Source organism: Ambystoma mexicanum, chromosome 2q (assembly GCF_040938575.1).
Source record: "Ambystoma mexicanum isolate Mex_15411 chromosome 2q, UKY_AmexF1_1, whole genome shotgun sequence".
NCBI lineage: Eukaryota > Metazoa > Chordata > Amphibia > Caudata > Ambystomatidae > Ambystoma > Ambystoma mexicanum.
The window spans coordinates 405,309,491-405,330,595 of NC_090924.1; the positions used below are offsets into that span (position 1 = coordinate 405,309,491).

At 48.7% G+C, this 21,105-nt stretch overlaps 2 protein-coding genes across 3 annotated transcripts in view; one reads left to right on the forward strand and one right to left on the reverse strand.

Moving 5' to 3' along the window:
* SYN1 (synapsin I) overlaps window positions 1-21,105 on the forward strand; it is a 731,549-nt gene that overhangs the window by 289,959 nt on the left and 420,485 nt on the right. The window lies entirely within an intron of this gene.
* Window positions 446-21,045, reverse strand: TIMP1 (TIMP metallopeptidase inhibitor 1). Its single transcript, XM_069647428.1, has 6 exons — window positions 20,724-21,045; window positions 8,406-8,570; window positions 5,767-5,864; window positions 4,677-4,794; window positions 2,091-2,212; window positions 446-1,589 (listed from the first exon to the last, which is right to left on the reverse strand). The coding sequence occupies exons 2-6, from the start codon at window positions 8,530-8,532 to the stop codon at window positions 1,392-1,394; spliced, it is 663 nt and encodes a 220-aa protein (XP_069503529.1). The 5' UTR covers window positions 8,533-8,570; window positions 20,724-21,045; the 3' UTR covers window positions 446-1,391.

The window sequence follows — 21,105 nt, forward strand, 5'->3', positions numbered from 1 at the left end:
TTCTATAGCGCACCTCACCCGGTGGCATCTGGACGCTTAATGATGTTCTAGAAACCTGAAGTGTCAGTCATTGGTTGTGAAACTAACATTTTACGAGTCAGTCCAATTCCTGACCAACCTCGTGGACCCTTGAAGTGTGGTTGGTCTCACAACAAGAAATCTTTGTTGGGTTAAAATATCAGATTGCTGTCTGGAATTTCCAAATCTATTTTTGGAACCTTGAAGAGCACTTGCCAGAATGGTGGAAGGGGCCAACGCTGTGTTGAGCTTCATCTTAAGGGGTTCAGCTTGTTCCATCTCCTGCTACACAAGTCACTCGCGCCGAGGTGACAAGTTCCCTCAGCCCTGCGTTTCAGCAACTCCCTGAAGCAGCGGCCTCCACTAGAGGCAACGGGGAGGCCATCGCCTTCGGTGCTGGCACACGAGAAATAACATACAGGCAACGTAATCATAAATATAATCTTTAATCTATATATAAAAACAGGGGCAACTGACTGGATGGGAGGGAAAGCGGATACAAAAGAAAAAAAAACAGTGTGATGCAAAGGTTTATCACCCACCCACCACAAACGCAGCAGCCACTTAGAGGAACACACATTTAATACTTCACGTCCATATGTAAACTACACAGAATGATACATGTATAGAAGTGCCATGCCGATTTTCCCCTTAACTGGCATCACTATATGGGGAGCTGCTCCAAGTCAGGTGCCCTGGATTGGGGTGCGGAGTAAGTGGCTCAGTGTCGGGTGCACTGGATTGGGGCGGTGGGCTGCTCAAGGTCGAGCGCGTGGTTGAATTTACACACTCCGTGACTAAGACAATAGTTCCCTCTCGTTGCCTTTACTAGCGGTGCCATTTTGTACTATGTAGTGCTGCATTCTCTCAGTGTGGGATTTTCCAAAGGCAGCCAACCCTTCACCCCATAACATGTGTTTCTTGTCTTCCAATGAATGGCTTGCTTGGTGTTGTAGTAATGGGCAAAAGGGGGGGTGGGGGGGTTCTAGGACCCAGTTTCCAGAAGAATGACCTGCGCATGAAGAAGGAATGTGGAGGCAGGTGGAACCTTTTAAGTAAAACCAAACAAAACAAAAAATGCACAGACCAAGGGACTTCAGCCTCTGGTTTAGCTTGGCCTACAAATACTGAGTTCGAATAGAGAAGATTAACTAGCTCTTCCCGCTCCAAGGTATACAGGCACATTAAGGTCCTGGTGGCAGGATATTAGAATAGGCGACATGCTCTTGGGACAATTTTTGTGGATCTGAAAGGGGGCACGCCTCTTGCAGCCAGTGTCCGTACCGCTTGATAACGATGTTTCCCATTTAACAGATGATCCAATCGCCTATTCCAATCCATGCCCAGTGCTGCTATGGGACAACGCCCCTGGCTTATATCCGACTGGTTTTAAAGATGGTGGTGGCGGCACTTGACTTCATGGACTCCCACTTGCACTCGTCATTTCCCTTGTGGACGCAGGCCAGGTATTGAGCTTGGTGGCCCACCCAGCTGCGCGACATCAGCGCGTCGGTCCAGAGGCACTCTTTAGGACTGCTGACAGAGCAGGGGGGAGCACTGCAGGGAACGATCTGGAAACAAGCAAGAAAGAAGAATTCAGTGTCATTAGAACAAAATAGAAGTGGTGTCTTGTCACACTTTTACCACTGGGAAGTAAAGCTGGCCTCATCATTCCATCCATCCAGCGACGGCGAGGCTGTTTCATGGGGCACAAATGAACATGCAAGATTTAACGACAACGCCTACCCCTTATACACCTCCGAGCCAGTTGCGTGACCCTCACAGAGAGCCCAGTATTCTCAGAAATAGGAGGTCCATAACCCTGGACCTACTAACCTTTCCAAACAAGACCCGTTAAGTGAGCATAGAGTTGTAAGCAAAAGAATGCTCAAGAGAAAAGCATTCCCAAACCATTTCATGTATGATCCAGCCCACCCTGGAAGAGTCAACATAGTCAAGAGGCCACAACCATCTCCCTTCACACCCTAGACTTGGTCTTACTTGTGTAGATCCCTTTTTTTAAGTTGTATGAATTATTTGAATGCACATTGAAAAAGAAAGTGTGCCCTTACCACACAGTTACAGCCATTCTTGTAGATATGGGCCAGTCCTCGTCTCTGGTTGGGTGTAAGCTTGCTCCAGGGAGAGTTAAACCCACACACGGAGATCATGACCTTCCCATCCACGATGTGACCTGCAAGAAGAGGGCCGGGTTATTGTGTACTCCAGACACCGATAGGTCGCCCACTCGGTGGCTTGCTCCCTCCACCAAATCCCCACCCCCATCCCCCGCTCCAAACCTCACCAAAACACTTGTGAATTAAAGATCTAATGTGGCTTACGTGGGTTAGAAGCCTACGTCTGGTGGCGTCTCTAAACAGACACTCCAGCTTTTAGCATTGCTGCTCTTGGGTCTGGGGCAGTGAATTCAAAAAGTGTCATTATCAGAAGATCCCACAAAAGATTCAGAAGGCCACCAACATGCTCCAAAATTCTGCAATTCAACCATCGCATGGTCTTTTTCATTAATTAGCTAAAGAATGTTCATTTGGAATATTGGGTGACGCCAAGCGTTCTCATACCACGATTATAATTTTGCTGGGGAACTCACATGGACTCCACAACAGACTTCACTAAATGTTATAGCTATGAAGGTTTATGTTTTGTGCCCCAAAGTTTGAATTAAAGGTCACCATATCCTTGGGGGTATGCATAAAGTGACACACAATTTGCTCTAAGTGTCATACGAGACCTCACCCTTGACCTTCCAAGTCCATAAAAGCACAACAGGAAGGTTGCCCCCTCAGCGTTCCCCTTGTGTGTCCAGTCTGTTTCTCTTACATGGCCAACATTTGGGTGGCTCAAAAAAGTCATCCTGGCCCGATGACTTCCAAGCTAGTTCCTTCAAGTGCTCGGGTACTCCCCCATTAGCTAGGCATCGGGATTCGGGCCTGGGAGTAGATAAATGCTTTTGCGCCTGCAGCAAATCACCATGCGATCTGCTCCGCAATATTCTGCGATGCATGTATTCTTTTACCACACAGTACCTTACACGTGGAAGGATACACAGTGGTGAATGCAGTGCTTAGTCCCCATGACCGCCTCAGCACTCTGGCCTGTAGCAGCTGAAACTAAAATCCGATCATTGAGACGCTGAGCATCTGAGCTCACACATCACCCACCTAATTTGCTATCCAGAACCACTTCAATTATTGGTTTACCTTAATGGCAGTATTGATCTCCCTTTGAGCCCATCTTTTGGGGGGTTTAATTTATCAGTGTTTCAGGGTTATGTGCAATGCGCTGATACTGTGCAAGTTTAAGTTGAGCTTAGCCCTTATAAAATATCACAAAAGTACATCGCGGACAGACATTTGTCCTACGCATCCTTAACACAGCCTTGGCCTGAGCTGCACCTGTACAGCAGATGTTGCATCTGGTTGCAAGTCTATTATAGCTTTTTAGACCTGCTGCACCGGATGTAATGGGCCCTGAAGACCAAGTTAAATACGCTCAGGCCTTTAACGAGGTCGGAGGGACCATGATGCCTGGTACCTACAGCCCGAGATGTGGGTTTATAAAGCTATTAGAACACCCTCAGTATATTATAAAATAGAAAAAAGAGAAATTACTAATAAATGCTGCAGAAATGTATTTATAGGTATGTGCGAGGTAATTAGCAGTCGGGGTGAACTATTTCAATAGGGAAAGTCACAGTAGCTGTGAGCAGTAGTTCACAGGTATGGGACTACAAGGGAAAAGTTAAAAGTTAATGGTTGTAATATAATGTCGAGGCACCCACGGGAACGCAAGAAAGATTAACTTTTGCTGGTGTGGGTTCGGGCGCTGGCAGTTCAGGTAAGAGGCTGCAACATTTCTGGGCTATAATAGACCTGAGGGCTATACCAGTTCGTATAGCCGGCAGATTGACCAATCAGCATTGCGGAAACACCACAAGGATGTTAGTTATAGGGTGGCAAGGCTTCCCCCTAAACCAGTGGTCTTCAAACAGTGGAGCTGGCTCTCCCTAGACGAGCTCAGAGGGTTTCCCGGGGGGCACGAGGACCTCCCAAAAGGGAGCACAGGGAGTTTTTTTTTTTAATGGGAAATATAAGTAGTTATGGCATTTCTGGGGTCCCAGCATAACAATTTTTAATCAAGTGAGGGTGGGAGATCTCAGTGTAAAAATGTTTAGAGACCACTGCCCTTGACTGAGCAGGCAGTTGGAGCTATACTCTGGCAGTCAATCGCCCACACCCGGCTGGTGCCACTGCCAAGCCGCTACAGGGACCCCTAGCCTAGATGCAACGGCATGGGGCCAGATTTGGGCATGAAATCCCTTAGATTGGTGGGACACTTTCTGTTAAGAAGGTTAATACAAAAGGAGCAACGAGTGAGGAGGGAGGGGGGACACTCTGGCACATGCATGTGGCCACTCTGTCCACAGTGATCCCCTAAACTAAGTGCTTCACAGACTGAACGGCAGCTGTGGGGCTTCCGCAGCCAAGAATTCCCCTAGACTGAGCAGCTGCCCGGGGAACTCAAGCATTCACCGGCCCCCTCCAACACCCATAGACTCAGCAGATGCTGAAGGACACTTTTTTGGAAGATGGGACAGGTAGGAGACTAACCAGGGGTGAATGAAAGAGGGTGCCTACCTGAGAACAGAAACTCCTCACTCTTGTTGTTGGATGGGTGATTGTATCCGCAGAGGCTATCATGCATCGGGGTGTAGAGGAACTCCAGGTCTGTGATCAAGTCAAATCCTTTGTAGATCTGTGAAGGACAAGGTGGTACATTAGAAACCGAAATAATACAACCCTTATAGATGGGAAACAGTAGCTGAAGTTCAAATTATGCAGTGCTCATCAATGATGCACTAGGTTCCGAGATGGCGACACCAATCGAGTACACAGCAATCGGACACAGAACGCGCAGCATGAGGCGCGACAAACCTTAATGCAACTGCAGTCATCCTGCTCCACACCACCCTACACCCTGACAGCCCACTGTGAAGCATCCACACACTACTGAAAGCCATCTACCCTGCATTCTCCCACACAGTGGCTGCCACTGTCACACGATGAACGCTTTCGACATTGGTAAGGACATCAGTTTGGAGGTTTGCTAAAGCCAACTCCTTGCACTGTGCCTACATCTTCCCAGGGGAAAAGATAAAGTGGGGCGATGCCCTGCAGGGCAGAAGGAGCACCGCCACACACTACCGCACCTTCATACATAGCGCTTCAGGACGAATTTCTCCTGCACGAAAGCACAGCAATAATATGGGATAGGAGTACCCAATTGAATTCACTTATGCGACCGTGGAAGGATCCAGGTTTTAATTGCCCCAACTTGGATTCACACTGCGTGCCTGCATGCGGAGCAGATATCAGTGGAGAGCGCATAAGTCTGATCTATCATGGAAAGCCAAGGGAGTCTTTCCATACCTTGTCCAAACCCACTTTCCAGTCATGCCAAGATTCCAGCGTGCAATGCCAGTTGTATGCCACATACCATGCATCTAATAATAATATCCTGGGCGACCACCTACACGAAAAAACAATGTAGTCTCACTAAGTGGCGCTGCAGTGCCACCTATGAACCAAAATGAATAAATGTAGTGATCTTTCATATTAACTATGTACGGTCTGCATCAGACAGGAGCACCATGGGGAGGTGGGGGGGGGGGGTGAATCTGCACAAAGGGAGACCCCAAGGATTAGATAAGAGGAAGCACAGAAATACCTTATTGACTTTGATCTGGTAGCGGGTCCAGCTTGGCTCTTCGGCAGTGCTGTTGTTCCTGTTTAACTTCACCTCCCCAACAATTCTCCCTCGAATCACTGTGAGGGCAAGACACAATCATATCAGCACAATTGTAGGTAAGGACGATGCACATTAAACTTGAGCTGCCAGGGCTACCTCAATCGTCCACTAGCACACACCCGCCACATGGTCTTGTGGGCACGCGATCAGAGCAGACTGTGGTAGCCATCGATTCAGAACCAGTGAGAGGAACACACTTCAGGAAAGGAGAAGTTGTCCATTGATGAAGCAGAACATCCAGGCCACACACACCAGAGAATGAAGGCCGTAAAATGAGTGACTATTTGTTCGCAGTTTTCAAACATGTTTCCTGTTGGCGTGAGTGTTGTGAGAAATAAAATGAGCAGCAAGCCCAGTGTGCATTGTGTGCGTGCTCAGAAGAATTTACACGCTCGAATCACAATAATAGACCTTTTTGTCCAATACAAATAAAATTCTTCAGTTATTATGTTCCCACAATACACTTTGGTTTTAAGAAAAGAAGCCTGAAACCTGCCTTGGTGCTGTACCCCCTTCCCTACAGGAGATTTATTTACAGAATGGGTTTCATTTTTTGGATACTGTGTGAGACAGTGTTTTTATTACAGGCAGACATGTACTTACATGCCAAAGAGATGTGTATGTATAATATGCAGACAAGACCACACTGAGTGACCCAAAATACTGTTTCAGGTTGGTGGCCGCCTGCCCTCTCGGTGGGCCAGGCCCAGTGTTCGATCCCCCGCACTTGATTTCTCATCCCACTTATTGCCCTTGCCACACCTCAAAAACTTCCATCACCCCAAGTTTGCCAGCCAGAGGATAAATAGCATGCAGGCCAGGGCAAAGGAAGAGAGTGAAAGATTGACCCTGTTGCTTAAGGCTGCCTTTGCAAATAATCTAGGGTTGAGGATGGAAGTCTGGGGAGAGTTGAAGACATTCAAAGCCAAGGAGGAATCGGCAGAGCTGGAGAACACTTACAGGAGCTAGATATCAAAGGGATAAGCAATTTAAGTTTCCTACGATTTAAGCACGTACAAGGTCTTTTGTGTCTAATGGTACTGTGCTCCCAGTACTTATGAACGTCTTTCTTCCATTTCCATGTGTACCAAAGATGTGCCCTCTAGTAGTGTTTTGTACTTAGTCTTTCCCTTTTCAATGTTGGCTATAATGTTTTATTTTATTTTCCTTTAAATCCTAAAAAATGTCAAAGAAATACACATTGATTCCAACACATTTCTCATCGGGTCGTACAGTTTCCACTTTATAAGTTGTTAAATACTAGTTTTCTTTCTTTTTCCAATCCGTCTTTGTCTTGGGTCTATAGCGTATCTTCGCGATTGTAATTTAGCTCCTACATTTGCGCGGGGAGAGTGGTAAAGCGATGCATGTTGTGGTGGAAAGTGGTAATGCACTTGCCGACTCTGCTTGGGGACAGGCACGAGCACGTCCTAGATGTCGGCAGCTTGTTGGGCTTTTTTTTGGGACAGGGCAGGCATGTCAGCAGGATGGATGCTTCCACAGGAGCAACCGCCAGCTTGTGCCGACAGAGGCGCCTACAGATGCATACTCCAAGCATACCTGCCTAACCTCCGGAATTTTTTCGGAGACTCCGGAATTTCAAGCATTTCTCGAGGTCTCCGGAAAAGTTCCTTGAATCTCAGGAATTTTGATATTCTTTCTGGGTCCCCTCATATTCTCCACCTGATTGGCTGCCGCCGGTAGCCAATCAGGTGGAGAATATGACGGGACCCGGAAACGGCGCAAAATGTTCCTGCCCACTGCCTGCACCACTATAATAATAGTGCTTTGAATCCATATCACTGGATTGAAAGCACTATTATTACGGCGGCGGTGCCACGTTCATTTTGCTTACTATAGCACTGAATTAATTATTTTCAATGCTGTAGTAAGCAAACTGAAGGCTACAACAACCGAGTTTACCTTTTGGTCGTGTGGGCGGAGCTGTGTGCAAATGGGCAGAGTCTTGTGTGGCTGTGGGCGGGGCATAAATCTCAGGAATTTTGATTTTCAAATGTAGGTAGGTATGACTCCAAGAGCATGCAGGAAGAGTGCACAGGGGCGTGCAGACGCTGCTCGTTGCACCACAGTGTAGAGTGGATGTTCGGCTGCATGTCCCAGGCCCATGCTAATAATTGTGCATGCGTACACGAATCGCCAATACAAACCTACACAACCGCTAGGGTGACCAGATTTAAAAAGTAAAAAACCGGGACAGGGCAACTAACATAACAGTAGGACTAACTCTTGAAAGTAACTGTCAGGGCACTGCACTTCAGTAGCGGTTGGAGAAGGGGGGTTAAGTGTTACTGTTAACACAAATTATAATTTATGTATCCCTTATCACAAACGAACACTATCTTAAGAACCAGCAGGGGGTGGGGAGGCTCTGGCCATGCTCAGTCAGGACTGGACCCGCCAGCGTGGTGGATGGCTGCTGGCAAGGAACTCTGTAGACCCCCAGAGAGGGATAAGTAAAGTGGATTCAAGCCCCTTGTGCAGTAACAAGGCTGGCAAGAGAAGCTGCGGGCACCCTTCGGCCCATATGGGCAACTTACCAACATCTGAATAGCAGAAGGCCGTCTGTGGGTGCTGAGGGCCACAGCTGCAGGCCTCCAAAGGCCTCCCCGAGGTCACAAGCAGAAGGGCCACTGCCACCATCCCACACATAGAGGCTCCAATCATCCTCACAAAGGGCTCTGTCCGCTCTCCAGAGAGAAGTTCTGCAAAAAAAACAAATGGAGATGAGAAAGGGAGTCAGTTTCATGATGATCTCTTCAGTAACAGTTCCCTCAAATGTCACTACTACTTGGTAATCATCGGCAATGCTGCTGGCGGTGACTGATAATGACAAACAGGACAAACACTGTACAATGCTACAAAATTAACAGCTCGATTGTTTAAGAAGCCATGTACTGGGGACTATGAGTGCTGGCGGAGTGGGTGGGGACTATGTTGGAGTGGGTGGGGACTATGGCTGATGGCTGAGTGGGTGGGGACTATGGCTGATGGCTGAGTGGGTGGGGACTATGATGGATGGAGTGGGTGGGGACTATGGCTGCTGGCAGAGTGGGTGGGTACTATGGCTGATGGCAGAGTGGGTGGGTACTATGGCTGATGGCAGAGTGGGTGGGGACTATGGCTGATGGCAGAGTGGGTGGGGACTATGGCTGATGGCAGAGTGGGTGGGGACTATGGTTGATGAGGGAGTGGGTGGGGACTATGGTTGATGAGGGAGTGGGTGGGGATGAGAAGAACAGAATACAGGGATGGGAAGACCGAGTGAGCCTCTTCTCTTTCAGTTGCTCCCACATATATTAGGTTAGTTCATGAAAGCAGTCTTCATTTTAAAATGTACGGCCATTTCAGTCGCCTGAAAAATAGCTCTATGGGGAGTTGTCCACAGTACTTATTTTTCCCAGAACAGCACCGTACATACTTCTTCAGTGCAGTTTCACACTTCAACCTGAGCTTGCATTAGGCAAGTGCCCTTGGTACCAGGAAGAAGAAAATACAAAAAAGCCCAGCATGGAGATCGGATTTCAATGCATAGTCTCCCCTCCCAGTTTGTCAAATGTAGTCCAGGCTGTAGATGTGAGCCGATTAATAATGGTGTGGTTTCAGGTCAAAGGGAAGAAAACTCGCAGACTAAGCAAAACATAACCAACACCAGTCCCTGTGTTGGTGGAGTCTGAGGTGGGACACTAGCTGAGCTCCTAATAAATAAGTGGAAGAGTTTCAGGGGACATTTTGGTGAACGCATTGGGGCCCACTTGTTGCGCTGACCAAAGACTGTGTTAGAAGAGATGGCTCCGGGACTCATTCCCTACAACGTTTCTCAAGTTCCTTAAAACATCAGGCCAGAAATCAGTTGGGCAAATGCATCGGAAAACGTTAGTTCCTTGAGACGGGGCTTGACGAGAGCCAATGGAATACGCTGCATCCTTTGTTGCGAGCCTGCTGAAGACGTCCCATTGGGAACGAGCTGGAGTGGTTTATGTAGGTTCCTGAGTAAATTCTCAATCGAGTGAGTTCCATGGACAAGAACGATAATGTTCTAGAAGAGCCTTGTGGAGGTGCACTGTTGACAGTCCTCTGAAATGAACCAAAGAAATAACTGAATGTAGTCCAGGGCACTCTAGGTGCAGGACCACAGAGATCCACTAGAGGGCAGTGGGAGAAGAATTTGGGGGCTTCAGATAAGAGTGGATAGTTTGATAGCAAAATTCAAATATATGCAGGAGGCGTGTGGGAAGTTGTACTTTGTCATTGAATCAGCAGGAAAGCTCGGTCGGCCTATTAGTTGGTAGAATTGGGCTTCCGCCTCCCTGATGAATTTCCATTGGCCAGACATGGCTGGAGTGTTCTGTGGTTCATTTAATGAAGCTTAAAGAATAGGCCAATGTTTTCCCCACTGATTGAAAGGGGAGACTTTGTGGTTCCCTCGTCTATAAACATCAGGGTTTGCGTGACCTCAGGGGGGGGCAGAGAGACTGTCCGTCTTGCACAAGTAGCAATTGTCTCTCTCAGCCTTCCTGGATAAGTATACAGGAGGGGATCTTTGCTGCCGCCTCTCACCTCTTCATCAGGAGCCAAGCGTGGGAGAAACGCGGGTTGCTTTGAGGGCAGATCCAGTTTCCCGGCCATTGGCGCCAGCCTGGGAAAAGCTTACTGGACATTCGGGCCTGCGCAAGCAGCCAGCACAAGCAGCCTTTTGTCCACTTCTGCTTTGGAAAGGGAGGGAAGGAAGCAAGGCCAGAGATGGGCCGTTTGACTCTGTGAGGTTGTGTTGACTGCAAGGACGCGGTCTAGAAGGAAAAAAAGGCCCAAATAAGTTACAGGTCCGCTGGAGGTGAAGTGGGGGTTCGGTAACCAAGCAACAGCCAATCTGTATTCAGCACTCATTTTCCGGCAGGCAACGATCCGTGGCTCTTCTGGGAAGGGAAAGGGAGGCGAACCGCTGAAATATTTCTGGTCCCAAGTGCTGCGCCCGCCTCCCCACACCCTTACACCCCTACACACAGCTCCTCAGGGTTATGCATGCACATGGCAGAAGGAACTTCTGGGTGATTATACTCAGTGCCCAAGACATTTGCCCTCCCATCTTCGTGTCTCTTCCTGGAGAGACCAGGGATCCTCACCGGATTTGGGAGGGTGGGGGGGGTGAAGATGGATTCTGTGCATACTATGCCATGGTCTTTGGTCCAAGTACCTATTCTTTCTGCAAAGGGGGCGGGGAGGTGAACTATTCCAGCGATTCGGTCGGTGTACACGGGAGGAACCACCCAGTAGCGACAGAATCGGGCAATTCGCTTCCCAACAGGATCCCGGTAAAATCCCCGAGCGCAGCCATTATTGGGGCATTTCTGTCCAGAATTAAGGGTAGATCCGAGTGTTTGGATTCCTGAGGGATGGGGTATGTGCTAGAATAGCCCTCTTCCTATAGGCAATAGCAGAATTCATCAGAAACTGGGGCGAAGAGGTATGTCCTTCGGTGAACACAGTGTTTAGGTAGACCTTATTGGATAGAAAAGTGTGCAAGCCATCCTATACGCAAGCAGTAGGGGCCATCACAAGGCAGGCGAATCAAGCAGCATGAAATTTGGAAAGGTGAAACTACGTCAACGTTCCCACACCACGCCCAGGAGATACGCAACCTAGGTTGCAAACATTCCTCAGGAAGTGGCCATGCAGGCTTTGCCATCATAGACAGGGCCTGTGCCCATGTGGTTTCAGCAGGCCAAGCCAGTGCAGCTTGGCCCTGCCAGTCAGCCTTGCTAGGCTGCTTCTGTTCTGCTGGAACGCGACTCGATTGAAGCAAATTCTGTGGCCAATTCTCTGTGGTTTAGCACATCTTAAAAGCATGTCCTGGGACCAGTGGCCACAAACTTCCCCCGTTCCAGAGATCACCAAAAGCCCGTGGTCAGAGCGTGCGTCGGCATCACCCCTCCCCCCCGGACCTTCAACTGTAGCCAATTGTAAATCTTGGCTACTGCATGCGTCCACTCTTTGTGCCTGTGGTCTGGTACCATCACATGTTTCCATGGCTGTCCCTCCTTCCCCCAACACGAGTTTCATACAAAATGTTGATGTTCAACTATGGTAAAGCGCCCATCAGAGGGATTGCCAGATGTACACACTCCGATGCACTGTGTTCCTTCACTAATCAGCACAAACAAAGCATGCAGGCAAAGGCAAGAGTGGTAGGTGGGTGTCTACGGGGATATAGTTCTCAGCCTGGCCTGCTCCCTTACCAAACGCCCGCCGACTCCCAGACCATCTGCGGCAAACATGTAACGCATGCATCACAATGCAAACTCCATTGCATGGTTTGCCTCCCATTACACTTCCTTATTCCCTGCCCCACATCCAAGAGCTGAACGCAGGGCACAGCGTGGCAGTGATCAATTAATACCTTTAAAATGTCTGGCTTTGGCCAGTAAAAATCATTCGCATCTTTTGTCAGCAGACTGTTGAAATACCTTTGGGTGGTGGCACACTGGTCCTGCCCCAGGAAATATGTGCAACTTCACACTGTGGAAAAATCCTAGATAAAGAAATGCAGCGAAGGGGTTAATAGCTGCAGACTATTATGGGACTGTTTATTGGCCCCAGCAGAGAAGAACACAAAAAAGCCGCCAGCAGGGGGGAGCCAAAGCCCCACGTGACCTCGTAAACACAGCTATTAAGCACACTGGGCCTGGGTGCCTCATTTACAGAATGGGGGCGCTTTTGTCACCAACTATTTACTGATTGAGAAAGCAAGAGATGGACCGTCCGAAATAAACATATAGAAACTGGATCAGAGAGCTTTACAAGAGCACTGCCCAGCGCCTTGTGGTTTATTGATTGAGGCAGCTGGCCCTTTCCCGAAGTCCCTGTTCCAGAGCCACCCCCCCCGCGATGGTGCATCCCACTTCAAGCACTGTATGGGGGGAAACTGGGTGGGGAGTGGTGTACTGCAAGACATTCCCCTCCTCCTTCCAACTATTCAAGGAGGAGAAGAGGATGGTAGCCCTGATGGGCCCAAGTCAAGCCCCAGAGGTCCATTTTGTTATTTGGTAATATTCCTGAAAGTATCAGGGCCCAACCGCACACTGCAAGCATCCACCTAGAGCGTGGGGCGGGGGGGGGGGAGTCCAACCCCTTCTGCAGGTCGCGTGGACATATTTTGTGAGGTTGTATCAATTTTCTAGTTGCTAACAGTGGGTTACAATGTCGAGCAGTAGCTGTCTGCAGGAAACACGACAGCCAGCGGATGCAAACGCTCATCCTTTTGCACTTTGACCTCCTCTGCACGCCTCGGGCCATTTTCTTGAAGCGCAGTCCAGGTGAGTCAAAGAAAGGGTGCATGTCTTTGGTGCACAGGTGCTTCCAACCTTTAATGGGCCCTTCTGAAGTTCTCCAGAGGGACCCCCCTTGAACCCATGTGCCACCAGCTTGCTTCATGAGATGGCAAGACAAGAAATGCAAGATAACTTACACTGCACTATTTGCAACCTCATAACTTCTCCTCTGCCCCCCTTACCCCCTTCCACTGCAGGGTTTCCACCTAATACGCATCTAATTCTTTGGCCAAAAGACGTGTCTGCTTTTAGGGAAGCACCAAAATCATTTTAAGGATAATGATGTGTTATTTATATATAGCGCCTTTATCCAAAGCGCTTTACAGAGCACATAATTACATACACTATCACCCAACCGAAATTGGTACTTATTTATCGATCTGGATGAAAGGTCGAGTTGGCCTTGCCAAGATTCGAACCTGCGACCTGCAGATCACGCTCATATCGCAGCAGCGAGCGCTCAACCCGCTGAGCTATTTTACTGGCTTATTCATTTTACATTTGGTCCCGCCCCCCACCACTACTGTAATGAAACAGCAGGTTGTAAAACAATGGTTTGGAGGGCTGCCCAGAGCGAGACGATTGGTTACGATTTATTCCAAACCTTCCACCCCTCACTCTTCGAGTTTTGCGCCTATCAAGGCCTGTAGACGCCATACACAGCACTCCCGTGTCTTCTCTTACTCCACCACCATCAGCAATGATGAGGATCGTGGCCCTCCACAGCACACACGTAAGTGGTGTGACGTCAACAAAGCGACTCGGCAGAGTCACTTCGCGTCGGACCATTTCTCCGAATGCTCTTTGTCAGTGAAAAGTGGTTTTCCTGCTTTCCCCACCAGGGGCACGCTCGAACCTCCCACCAGATAGGAGCCCGGGCCTTAGGGGCAGCGCAGCAGAGGAAGTGGAAGAAGAACAGAGCGAGACGGACAACTAGGCCGGAACCACCGTCAACGAGCGCTCGTTATGGTTCCATGCACAGGAGGACCAACGTGGGGGAAAGCAGTACGAACCAGGGGGGTGCAACTAGACTGACATTCCCTGGGGGGGTAACCCTTCATATTTTGGGAGCAAGGATACGTTCAGAAACTGTGGGGGAGGGGCAAACCTACTTGTGTGGGGCCATCCAACTGCTTTACACATTCGATTGAGACTCTTCTGGTGAAGCTTCAATGTTACAAACACGTTTTAGGACAGCTATGAGAATGAGCGGTCCCCTGCCCCACGCCATTTCCAAACACTACACTGACATGCAACTCCTGGCACTCCATCACAGTTTCGTTTGCCTAATATATGCATATGAATGCAGTTGCTCGCATTGAAATCCTTTACATTAGTAGTTGCCAGGTCTTTCTTAACAGCGCAATCCCAGGCACTGTTTATCTTCTGTGTCCAGTTCCGGTGAAGCGGAGAAGGACCCGTTAAAAAGGCGGTGCTTTTCATGCAAGACTCAATAACTTAGCATAACTCGGCACAGCAAAGGGCCCCACTCTCATTGATGGTGGTACAAAGCAGGGCCCAGGCAACTTTGCAGAAAGAGGGTAGGAACTCATGAAGGCCAGCCTGCTATGCTATAATCTGTGGTGCAGGGGCTGGCTGGCAAGATTTTATTTCTGCCTGTCAAACGTAGTCATATGGAAACCGAGGGATGGTCACACTGCAACAATAACGCAATTCTAGGTGATGACACCAGGGGGCCACTAATGGAGGAGCCCAAGGAGACACCATTTTGACCATGACATCTGCCCACTGTGAAGCAGGCTTTTTGTGACCTCAATCACTTCAAGTCAGTGAGATTACGCACTTTCTTTAAAGCAGTGAACCTGGGATTTGAACACCCTCTGCAAATTGGGCACTTGACCAAATACCTTCTGAGCAGCACTGGGTATGAATATTTAAGTTTGTGATTTCAAGGACTACAGTAATACTACCTTATAGGGTCTTCTTGAAAAAAATGCACAAATCCCATAGTAAAGCCACCTGACAATATGCAAACACTTCTAGAAACATGTTCATCCACAATATATCATTGTGCCTTTATTTTCCACATCCTGAATGAAAAACAACAAATCATAGAATGGAAAATAATAATAGCCTGAAAAATCTTCAGCTGTACAGCACTGTGCTTTCAGCACTTTAAAATGCAGAGGGTCATTTTGCTTAAAAATATAAATTGAACAGATGGGACTTGCCATGTTTGCCCTTATGTCACCTGCATGCAATTTTCGTTATATGCATCATGGTGTGCAATCCAAAAGGTGTAAATGGAGGGGTAATAACTGTACACCTTGCTTTGTTCACTGTGTAGTAATGCCACTTGCCAGGCATACATGGCAGGCAGGGTTTGCAACGTGCCTGCTTTTAGCCAAAGAGGGTTGGTCCCATGGGATAGGGTAGCTTCTCTGAGAAGATCAGGATGATTTGAGCACCTCTCTCCTCCCTCAGACCGCGCGTCACCCGCACCTGGCATTCACTCACAGACTAGTCATTCGGGCCCTAATCCCCTCTCGCCGGGCTTCCAGGAATGCGTGTGCCGAGCACGTCACCTGCCCTGCAGGTGTCAGAGCTCGACCACACCTTCACATTCCCACGCCCTGCTCTCTTCCCAGAGTCAGATCCAAGCTGAAGGTTGCGCTTTTGCTCTAGTACAGATAATGGTACAAAATGATGTCCGCCACCTCACACGCTGCAGCGGCCATCTTGCGCCCAGACCCCACAAAGAGCTCAAAATCTTACTTCAAATAATACTTTGCTTCATTAAAACACTTGGCGTTTTTGACACTTCTGTTTACTTTAACTTTTTCCTTAAAAACTATTTAAACTATCTACTTTAACAGTGATGATTTACTGTTATTCGGTAAAGTGGTGTGCAGGGGACACGTGGGTCCTCAAGTCTGGTGTATTTGTATTTTATTTATTTATAAAGCGCAGCCAGGCCCGTGGGCATCCGGGCGCATATTTTGGATACAAAGTTACATTACAGTACATTGAAGATCAGTGACAAGAAACTCAGGCTCCCCCAATTTACAAAAAGATACAGAGGGGAACGGATGCCTCGAGGTGGAAGCATGACTACAATAAAATACAGTAATATACAATGAAAAATAAGCAGGTAAATATACAAAAATATGCAAGAAAGCAGAACGACCCTGAAAGTACAGGGTCAGACCTAGTGTGTAGGGTGCAGCATGTATTCTGCGTGAAGAGCCAAGATTAGGTTTTATTCTTGAAGGCAAGAAAAAAAGGCTCAGTTCGGATGGGGACAGGGAGGGAGTTCCAGAGCTTCGAGGCCAGGACAGGGAAGCTCACACCTCCGGCTTTTTGGAGTTTGAATCTGGGCAAGGTGAGGCTATGAATTTGTGGAGTTCTAGTGTGCAGGGGGCACGAGGGTCCTCAAGTCTAGTACAGTGGTGTGCAGGGGGCACGATGGTCCTCAAGTCTAGTACAGTGGTGTGCAGTGGACACGAGGGTCCTCAAGTCTAGTACAGTGGTGTGCAGGGGGCACGATGGTCCGCAAGTCTAGGACTCTAACTTTGCATTGTGTCAATCTTCCTTGTGCCAGGGTTGTTCCACTCTCAGTACAGTGGTGTGCAGGGAGCACGAGGGTCCTCAAGTCTAGTACAGTGGTTTTCAGGGGGCACGAGGGTCCTCAGGTCTAGTACAGTGGTGTGCAGAGGGCACGAGGGTCCTTAAGTCTAGTACAGTGGTGTTCAGGGGGCACGAGGGTCCTCAAGTCTGGTACAGTGGTGTGCAGGGAGCACGAGGGTCCTTAAGTCTAGGACTATAACTTGGCATTGTATTAGTCTTCCTTGTGTCAGGGCTGTTCCACTCTCCCCGCACCCTGAGTTTATGCAACATGTACTACTTCTCCCTTCTACACAGGTGTGCACTGATTGACCCCACAAAGACCCACCGTCTCAAATAGCATTGCAACCATCAAGTGACCACGTGGTTGGTGGGGAAATCAGGCCAATATGTTTTGATCCAGAAAGGAATTGCATAAGCAGAATCGCCTCCACAGCACATAGCAAGTGAACGAGGTGTACTGCTGTAATGGCATGTGGGGCAGAGAATATGTTGTTTGTACATTGGAGCTTTAAGTGGGCCAGGGCTGGCCAGAGCAGAGCCCTAGCACTCTCCAAAAACCGCTCCCTGTCTCCTTCTGCCCACCACTGAAGAACATCTCAAGTCACTTGGTCAGCATGCTAGGAAGCGCTACGCAGCAACGATTTACAAGTCAAAGGAAGGCATTTTGGACCACTAGTATTTACAGCAGTGCAAGGAACGCATTTGTGGAAATCCTCTGCTCAGGCCTCACTTCCAGACACTGATGCCCGAGCAACTAAGTACATTCGCAGACATTTCACTGGTAGGGGGGTGTTGTGACCACTTTAAATGTGCCCCAAATCCATTGCGCATGTTAGGCTCAAAAGAGTTACATGTGAGAATCACTTACACACATGTGTCAAATATAAAAATGTATGTGCTCATTCTTATGTTCCCAAAATGCTCTTTGTTATTCAAAGCAGTTAGGAGCCCACATTTCTTTTTTTAATTCCACTCCCCTTTCTCAATCATGCATTTACAAAACTGGGGCGATTTACGCCCAAATTTAAGTTTCTTGTAGTCAGTGAGTGATTTATTTACAGACAGAAAATTGCTTACAAATTAGCAAGACATATGTATTTATAATCTGCAGACTGGATGCCAATAGGGCCACCTGATGCCATAGTTACACAAAAATACATGTTTGCAGGTTGCCCTGATGTCTTGTGGGGTAGACTGCCCTTGCCTAAGCTTCTTGCCCCCTCCTTTTTTGTTCATGCCCAACACTTTAGCCACCCCCCATATCAAAGCCCCCCTCGATTCTCCGTCCCGATTACAGCACTTGGTACAATGGCAGACACAGAACAAATAATACTGCCCATTGTAATGTGCCATCTTGTACCATGAGATATCGGTGCCATGCAAAATCCATGCTTCATATTCAGGCATTTGTAATAGCCGGAGTGTAAACTAGAAACTCTTCCAGAAGCCCTAGTGCAGATGACCACAAAACGCAGGTGTTTCAAAAATAAAGTAAACACATCTGTTTGAGACAAATGTGTCTCTTTTGAATCGTGCCCAGGACCTAGTGGCATGTCTGCTTTCTTGCCTCTGTTCCCAACCCAGGCCTTCCTCTGAACATTGGTCATGTGTGCCTTCCGAGGATCCGTGCCCAGTCTCCCTTTCGCCAGATCATAGCAAGGACGCAAGAGGGAGACGTGCGTGGTGGAGGTCATGTGACTTGCCTGGCAGTGTTTAGCCCCCTCACCGCCATCTTCTTCTTGGGCAGCAGGCCACTCCGGCCAACCCGCCCGGGCCTGGCAAAGGATGCAGGCATCTTCTATGCAAGACAAAAGCAAGTGTGCAAATAGGGGCATTCGTCCAGAGCCAGCCTGGTCTTGGTGCTCGGGCCCCGCCGCCTCCACTGCGTAAAACAGTCACCACTTGAAATCGACAATTGCCCTTTTGTGCGGTCCCGACTTCGAATACATCTCACCTCAAACGGACAGGATTTTAGACGGATACAAGAAAAGCTTTTTCAAGTGTGCCAACCCTGTTCTTTCTAGTTTTTGGCGTTAACCAAGCACCAACTTTATCCACATTCCGACAACTCATTCCTAGTAGGTACTTTGCATCCCCATGCTTAAAACAAATGGGGCCAATGTATCAGTCCCATGGGTAGTCTATGCAGAGAGGCCAAAGAATAAATGGGCACAGGCTCGGACCTTCCCTAACCTGGCCCAGAAGAATAAGCATCAGTGTGTTGCCAATGTGAGAAGCAAGCAACGGAAGATTTTAGTAGTTTGAATCAACAATTGGCACTATGCCCAGTGCCTAAAAAGAAGTCTAAGGTGCCTCTGTACCAAAGTTCTCCCCTCAGAAGACTTTCTGGAGCCCATGTTGAGCCTGGCACAGCCCCAAAATCAGAGGCACCACCAATGGGTGGCCAAGGGGGGCCACGGCCACCCTTATAAAAACGCTGCCCCCCACACCGGCCCATTCAGTTAAGTGTGCCTGGTTTGGTGTACCACGCCAAGATTTCCAGTGTGACCATCCCTATGAAAAAATGTTGAGGGCGCCAATGCAAATGAGTGCATTCCCATTTCAGCCACCCCCATCCTCTCATCCTCTCCATCATGCAAATACAGCCACGTGACATGTGCATGCCGGCATACATGCTGTAGACTCCTATTAAATCTTCCAACTGTTCACAGCTGTAAAAAGCAGGCGGAATCGATTGTAAACATACAGGACAGGCAGCGTTTACTCAATGTGCCCGGAGGGGACCTGTTTGCAACGCAAGTGCACACATCCACAGTCCCCTCCTTGCAATTTACGTGGACTCGGAGCATGAGAGGGGTGGGGGGGCGGGGGGTAAAATGCATTCTGCTATAGGAGAAATGAAGCGATGGCATGGGCTTCGTGTCATCAGAAAGGAAGCCTCAGCCTCACAGCTGGAAATAATGTATTCTGCATCCCACCTCCTGCAGGGGTGGAGTGGGCTGGAGCGATAGGAAGTTAAGTAGGGTTTGAGTCATGGCAGGCAAGTGATTGAACACACGGCTGGAGTAATTCTACATGTTATAGGAGGATGTATTGAAAAGTACACAAATCACATAATAAACAAACCTGCCACACTTCAATCACTCAAAAAGTGTATCAATTTAGCTCTACATTTCCCCCACTCTGAAGGCTACAATTTCCAACATGTAAAGTAGTGTAACCCTACACGAGTCTGTTTTCAAGACTTAAATACGCACAATGAAAGTAAATGCAGAAGGTCACCTTCTTGAAGCCAATGTTTCACACAGCATAAAGCTTGTTATGCACCAGTCCCATTTCCCATCCCCAACCCGGGCAGCCAACATTCGCATGCCACGGGGAACAGGCCTTCCCCAATTCCCATTCACTGCTGTTCCCGGAGCCAACGGCGACCAACTTTCATTTGAAAATGCTTTGATAAACCACTGTTTCCTTCTTCGTGTTTATAATGAAAAACAAAACAAGGCAAGTCAAGGCAACGAGGCAGAGCGCTCTTCTGGTCTGAGTTCAGAACTCGGAAGAGCCTGCCCTCTCCAAGAAACGCTCTCAGGGAAGCCCCACACGAAACATTTTATTTCATGGCACAGGCGCAGGTTTTTGTTTTCTCCAAAATGGGGAACCACGGAGACACATTTTTGCCAGATTCTAGCTATCTGACAATCCAGCCCAATGCACTGCTCAGTATGTTAACATGCCACAGCGAGTCCTGGCTCCCATCAAAAACCACTTCGCATTCCAGGATGTGCATTCCGCTACACTAGAAACATGAGCCTGCGAGACCCGTCCGAGATACCAAGTCACGTGTGACATATTAAGCCGGTCCCACCTTTCTTCCAGCAACACTTTGCGCGCTGGAATTTGTCGTTTTTGATTTGCTAGTTTAATTAGGAGCTGCTAATGCCATGGCTTCGGACGGGCATCGTGGGTGCTCGCGCCTCTTACCTCAGGATCCGATGTTGCTGCGCTGTCCGACGGCCGTGGGTAGCTCCAGGGACTGGCACGGTTTCTCCAGCTGCGAACGCGTCTTGGGTCTCGAGTACCTGCGGAGCCTGCTGCCTAGGGATGTCCGTGGAACCTCTGAAGGCAGACTCAGTCGGTACCCCCAGGTCCTCGAGCGGCGGAATATAAACACAACCGAACGACCGCCTCCCCGGCCCACGCCCTCGGCTGTCATTGGAAGAAGGCGGGGAAATTCGCGAGAACCCCCTCCCTCTCCAACTTGCAAGTAAAAGTAGTGTTTGTGGTATGAGGTAAGAGGAAAAGTGCGCTTCTCGCACGCCCCGCCCTCCCACCCCTATCCCCACTCCCGCCACCGCAGACTTTC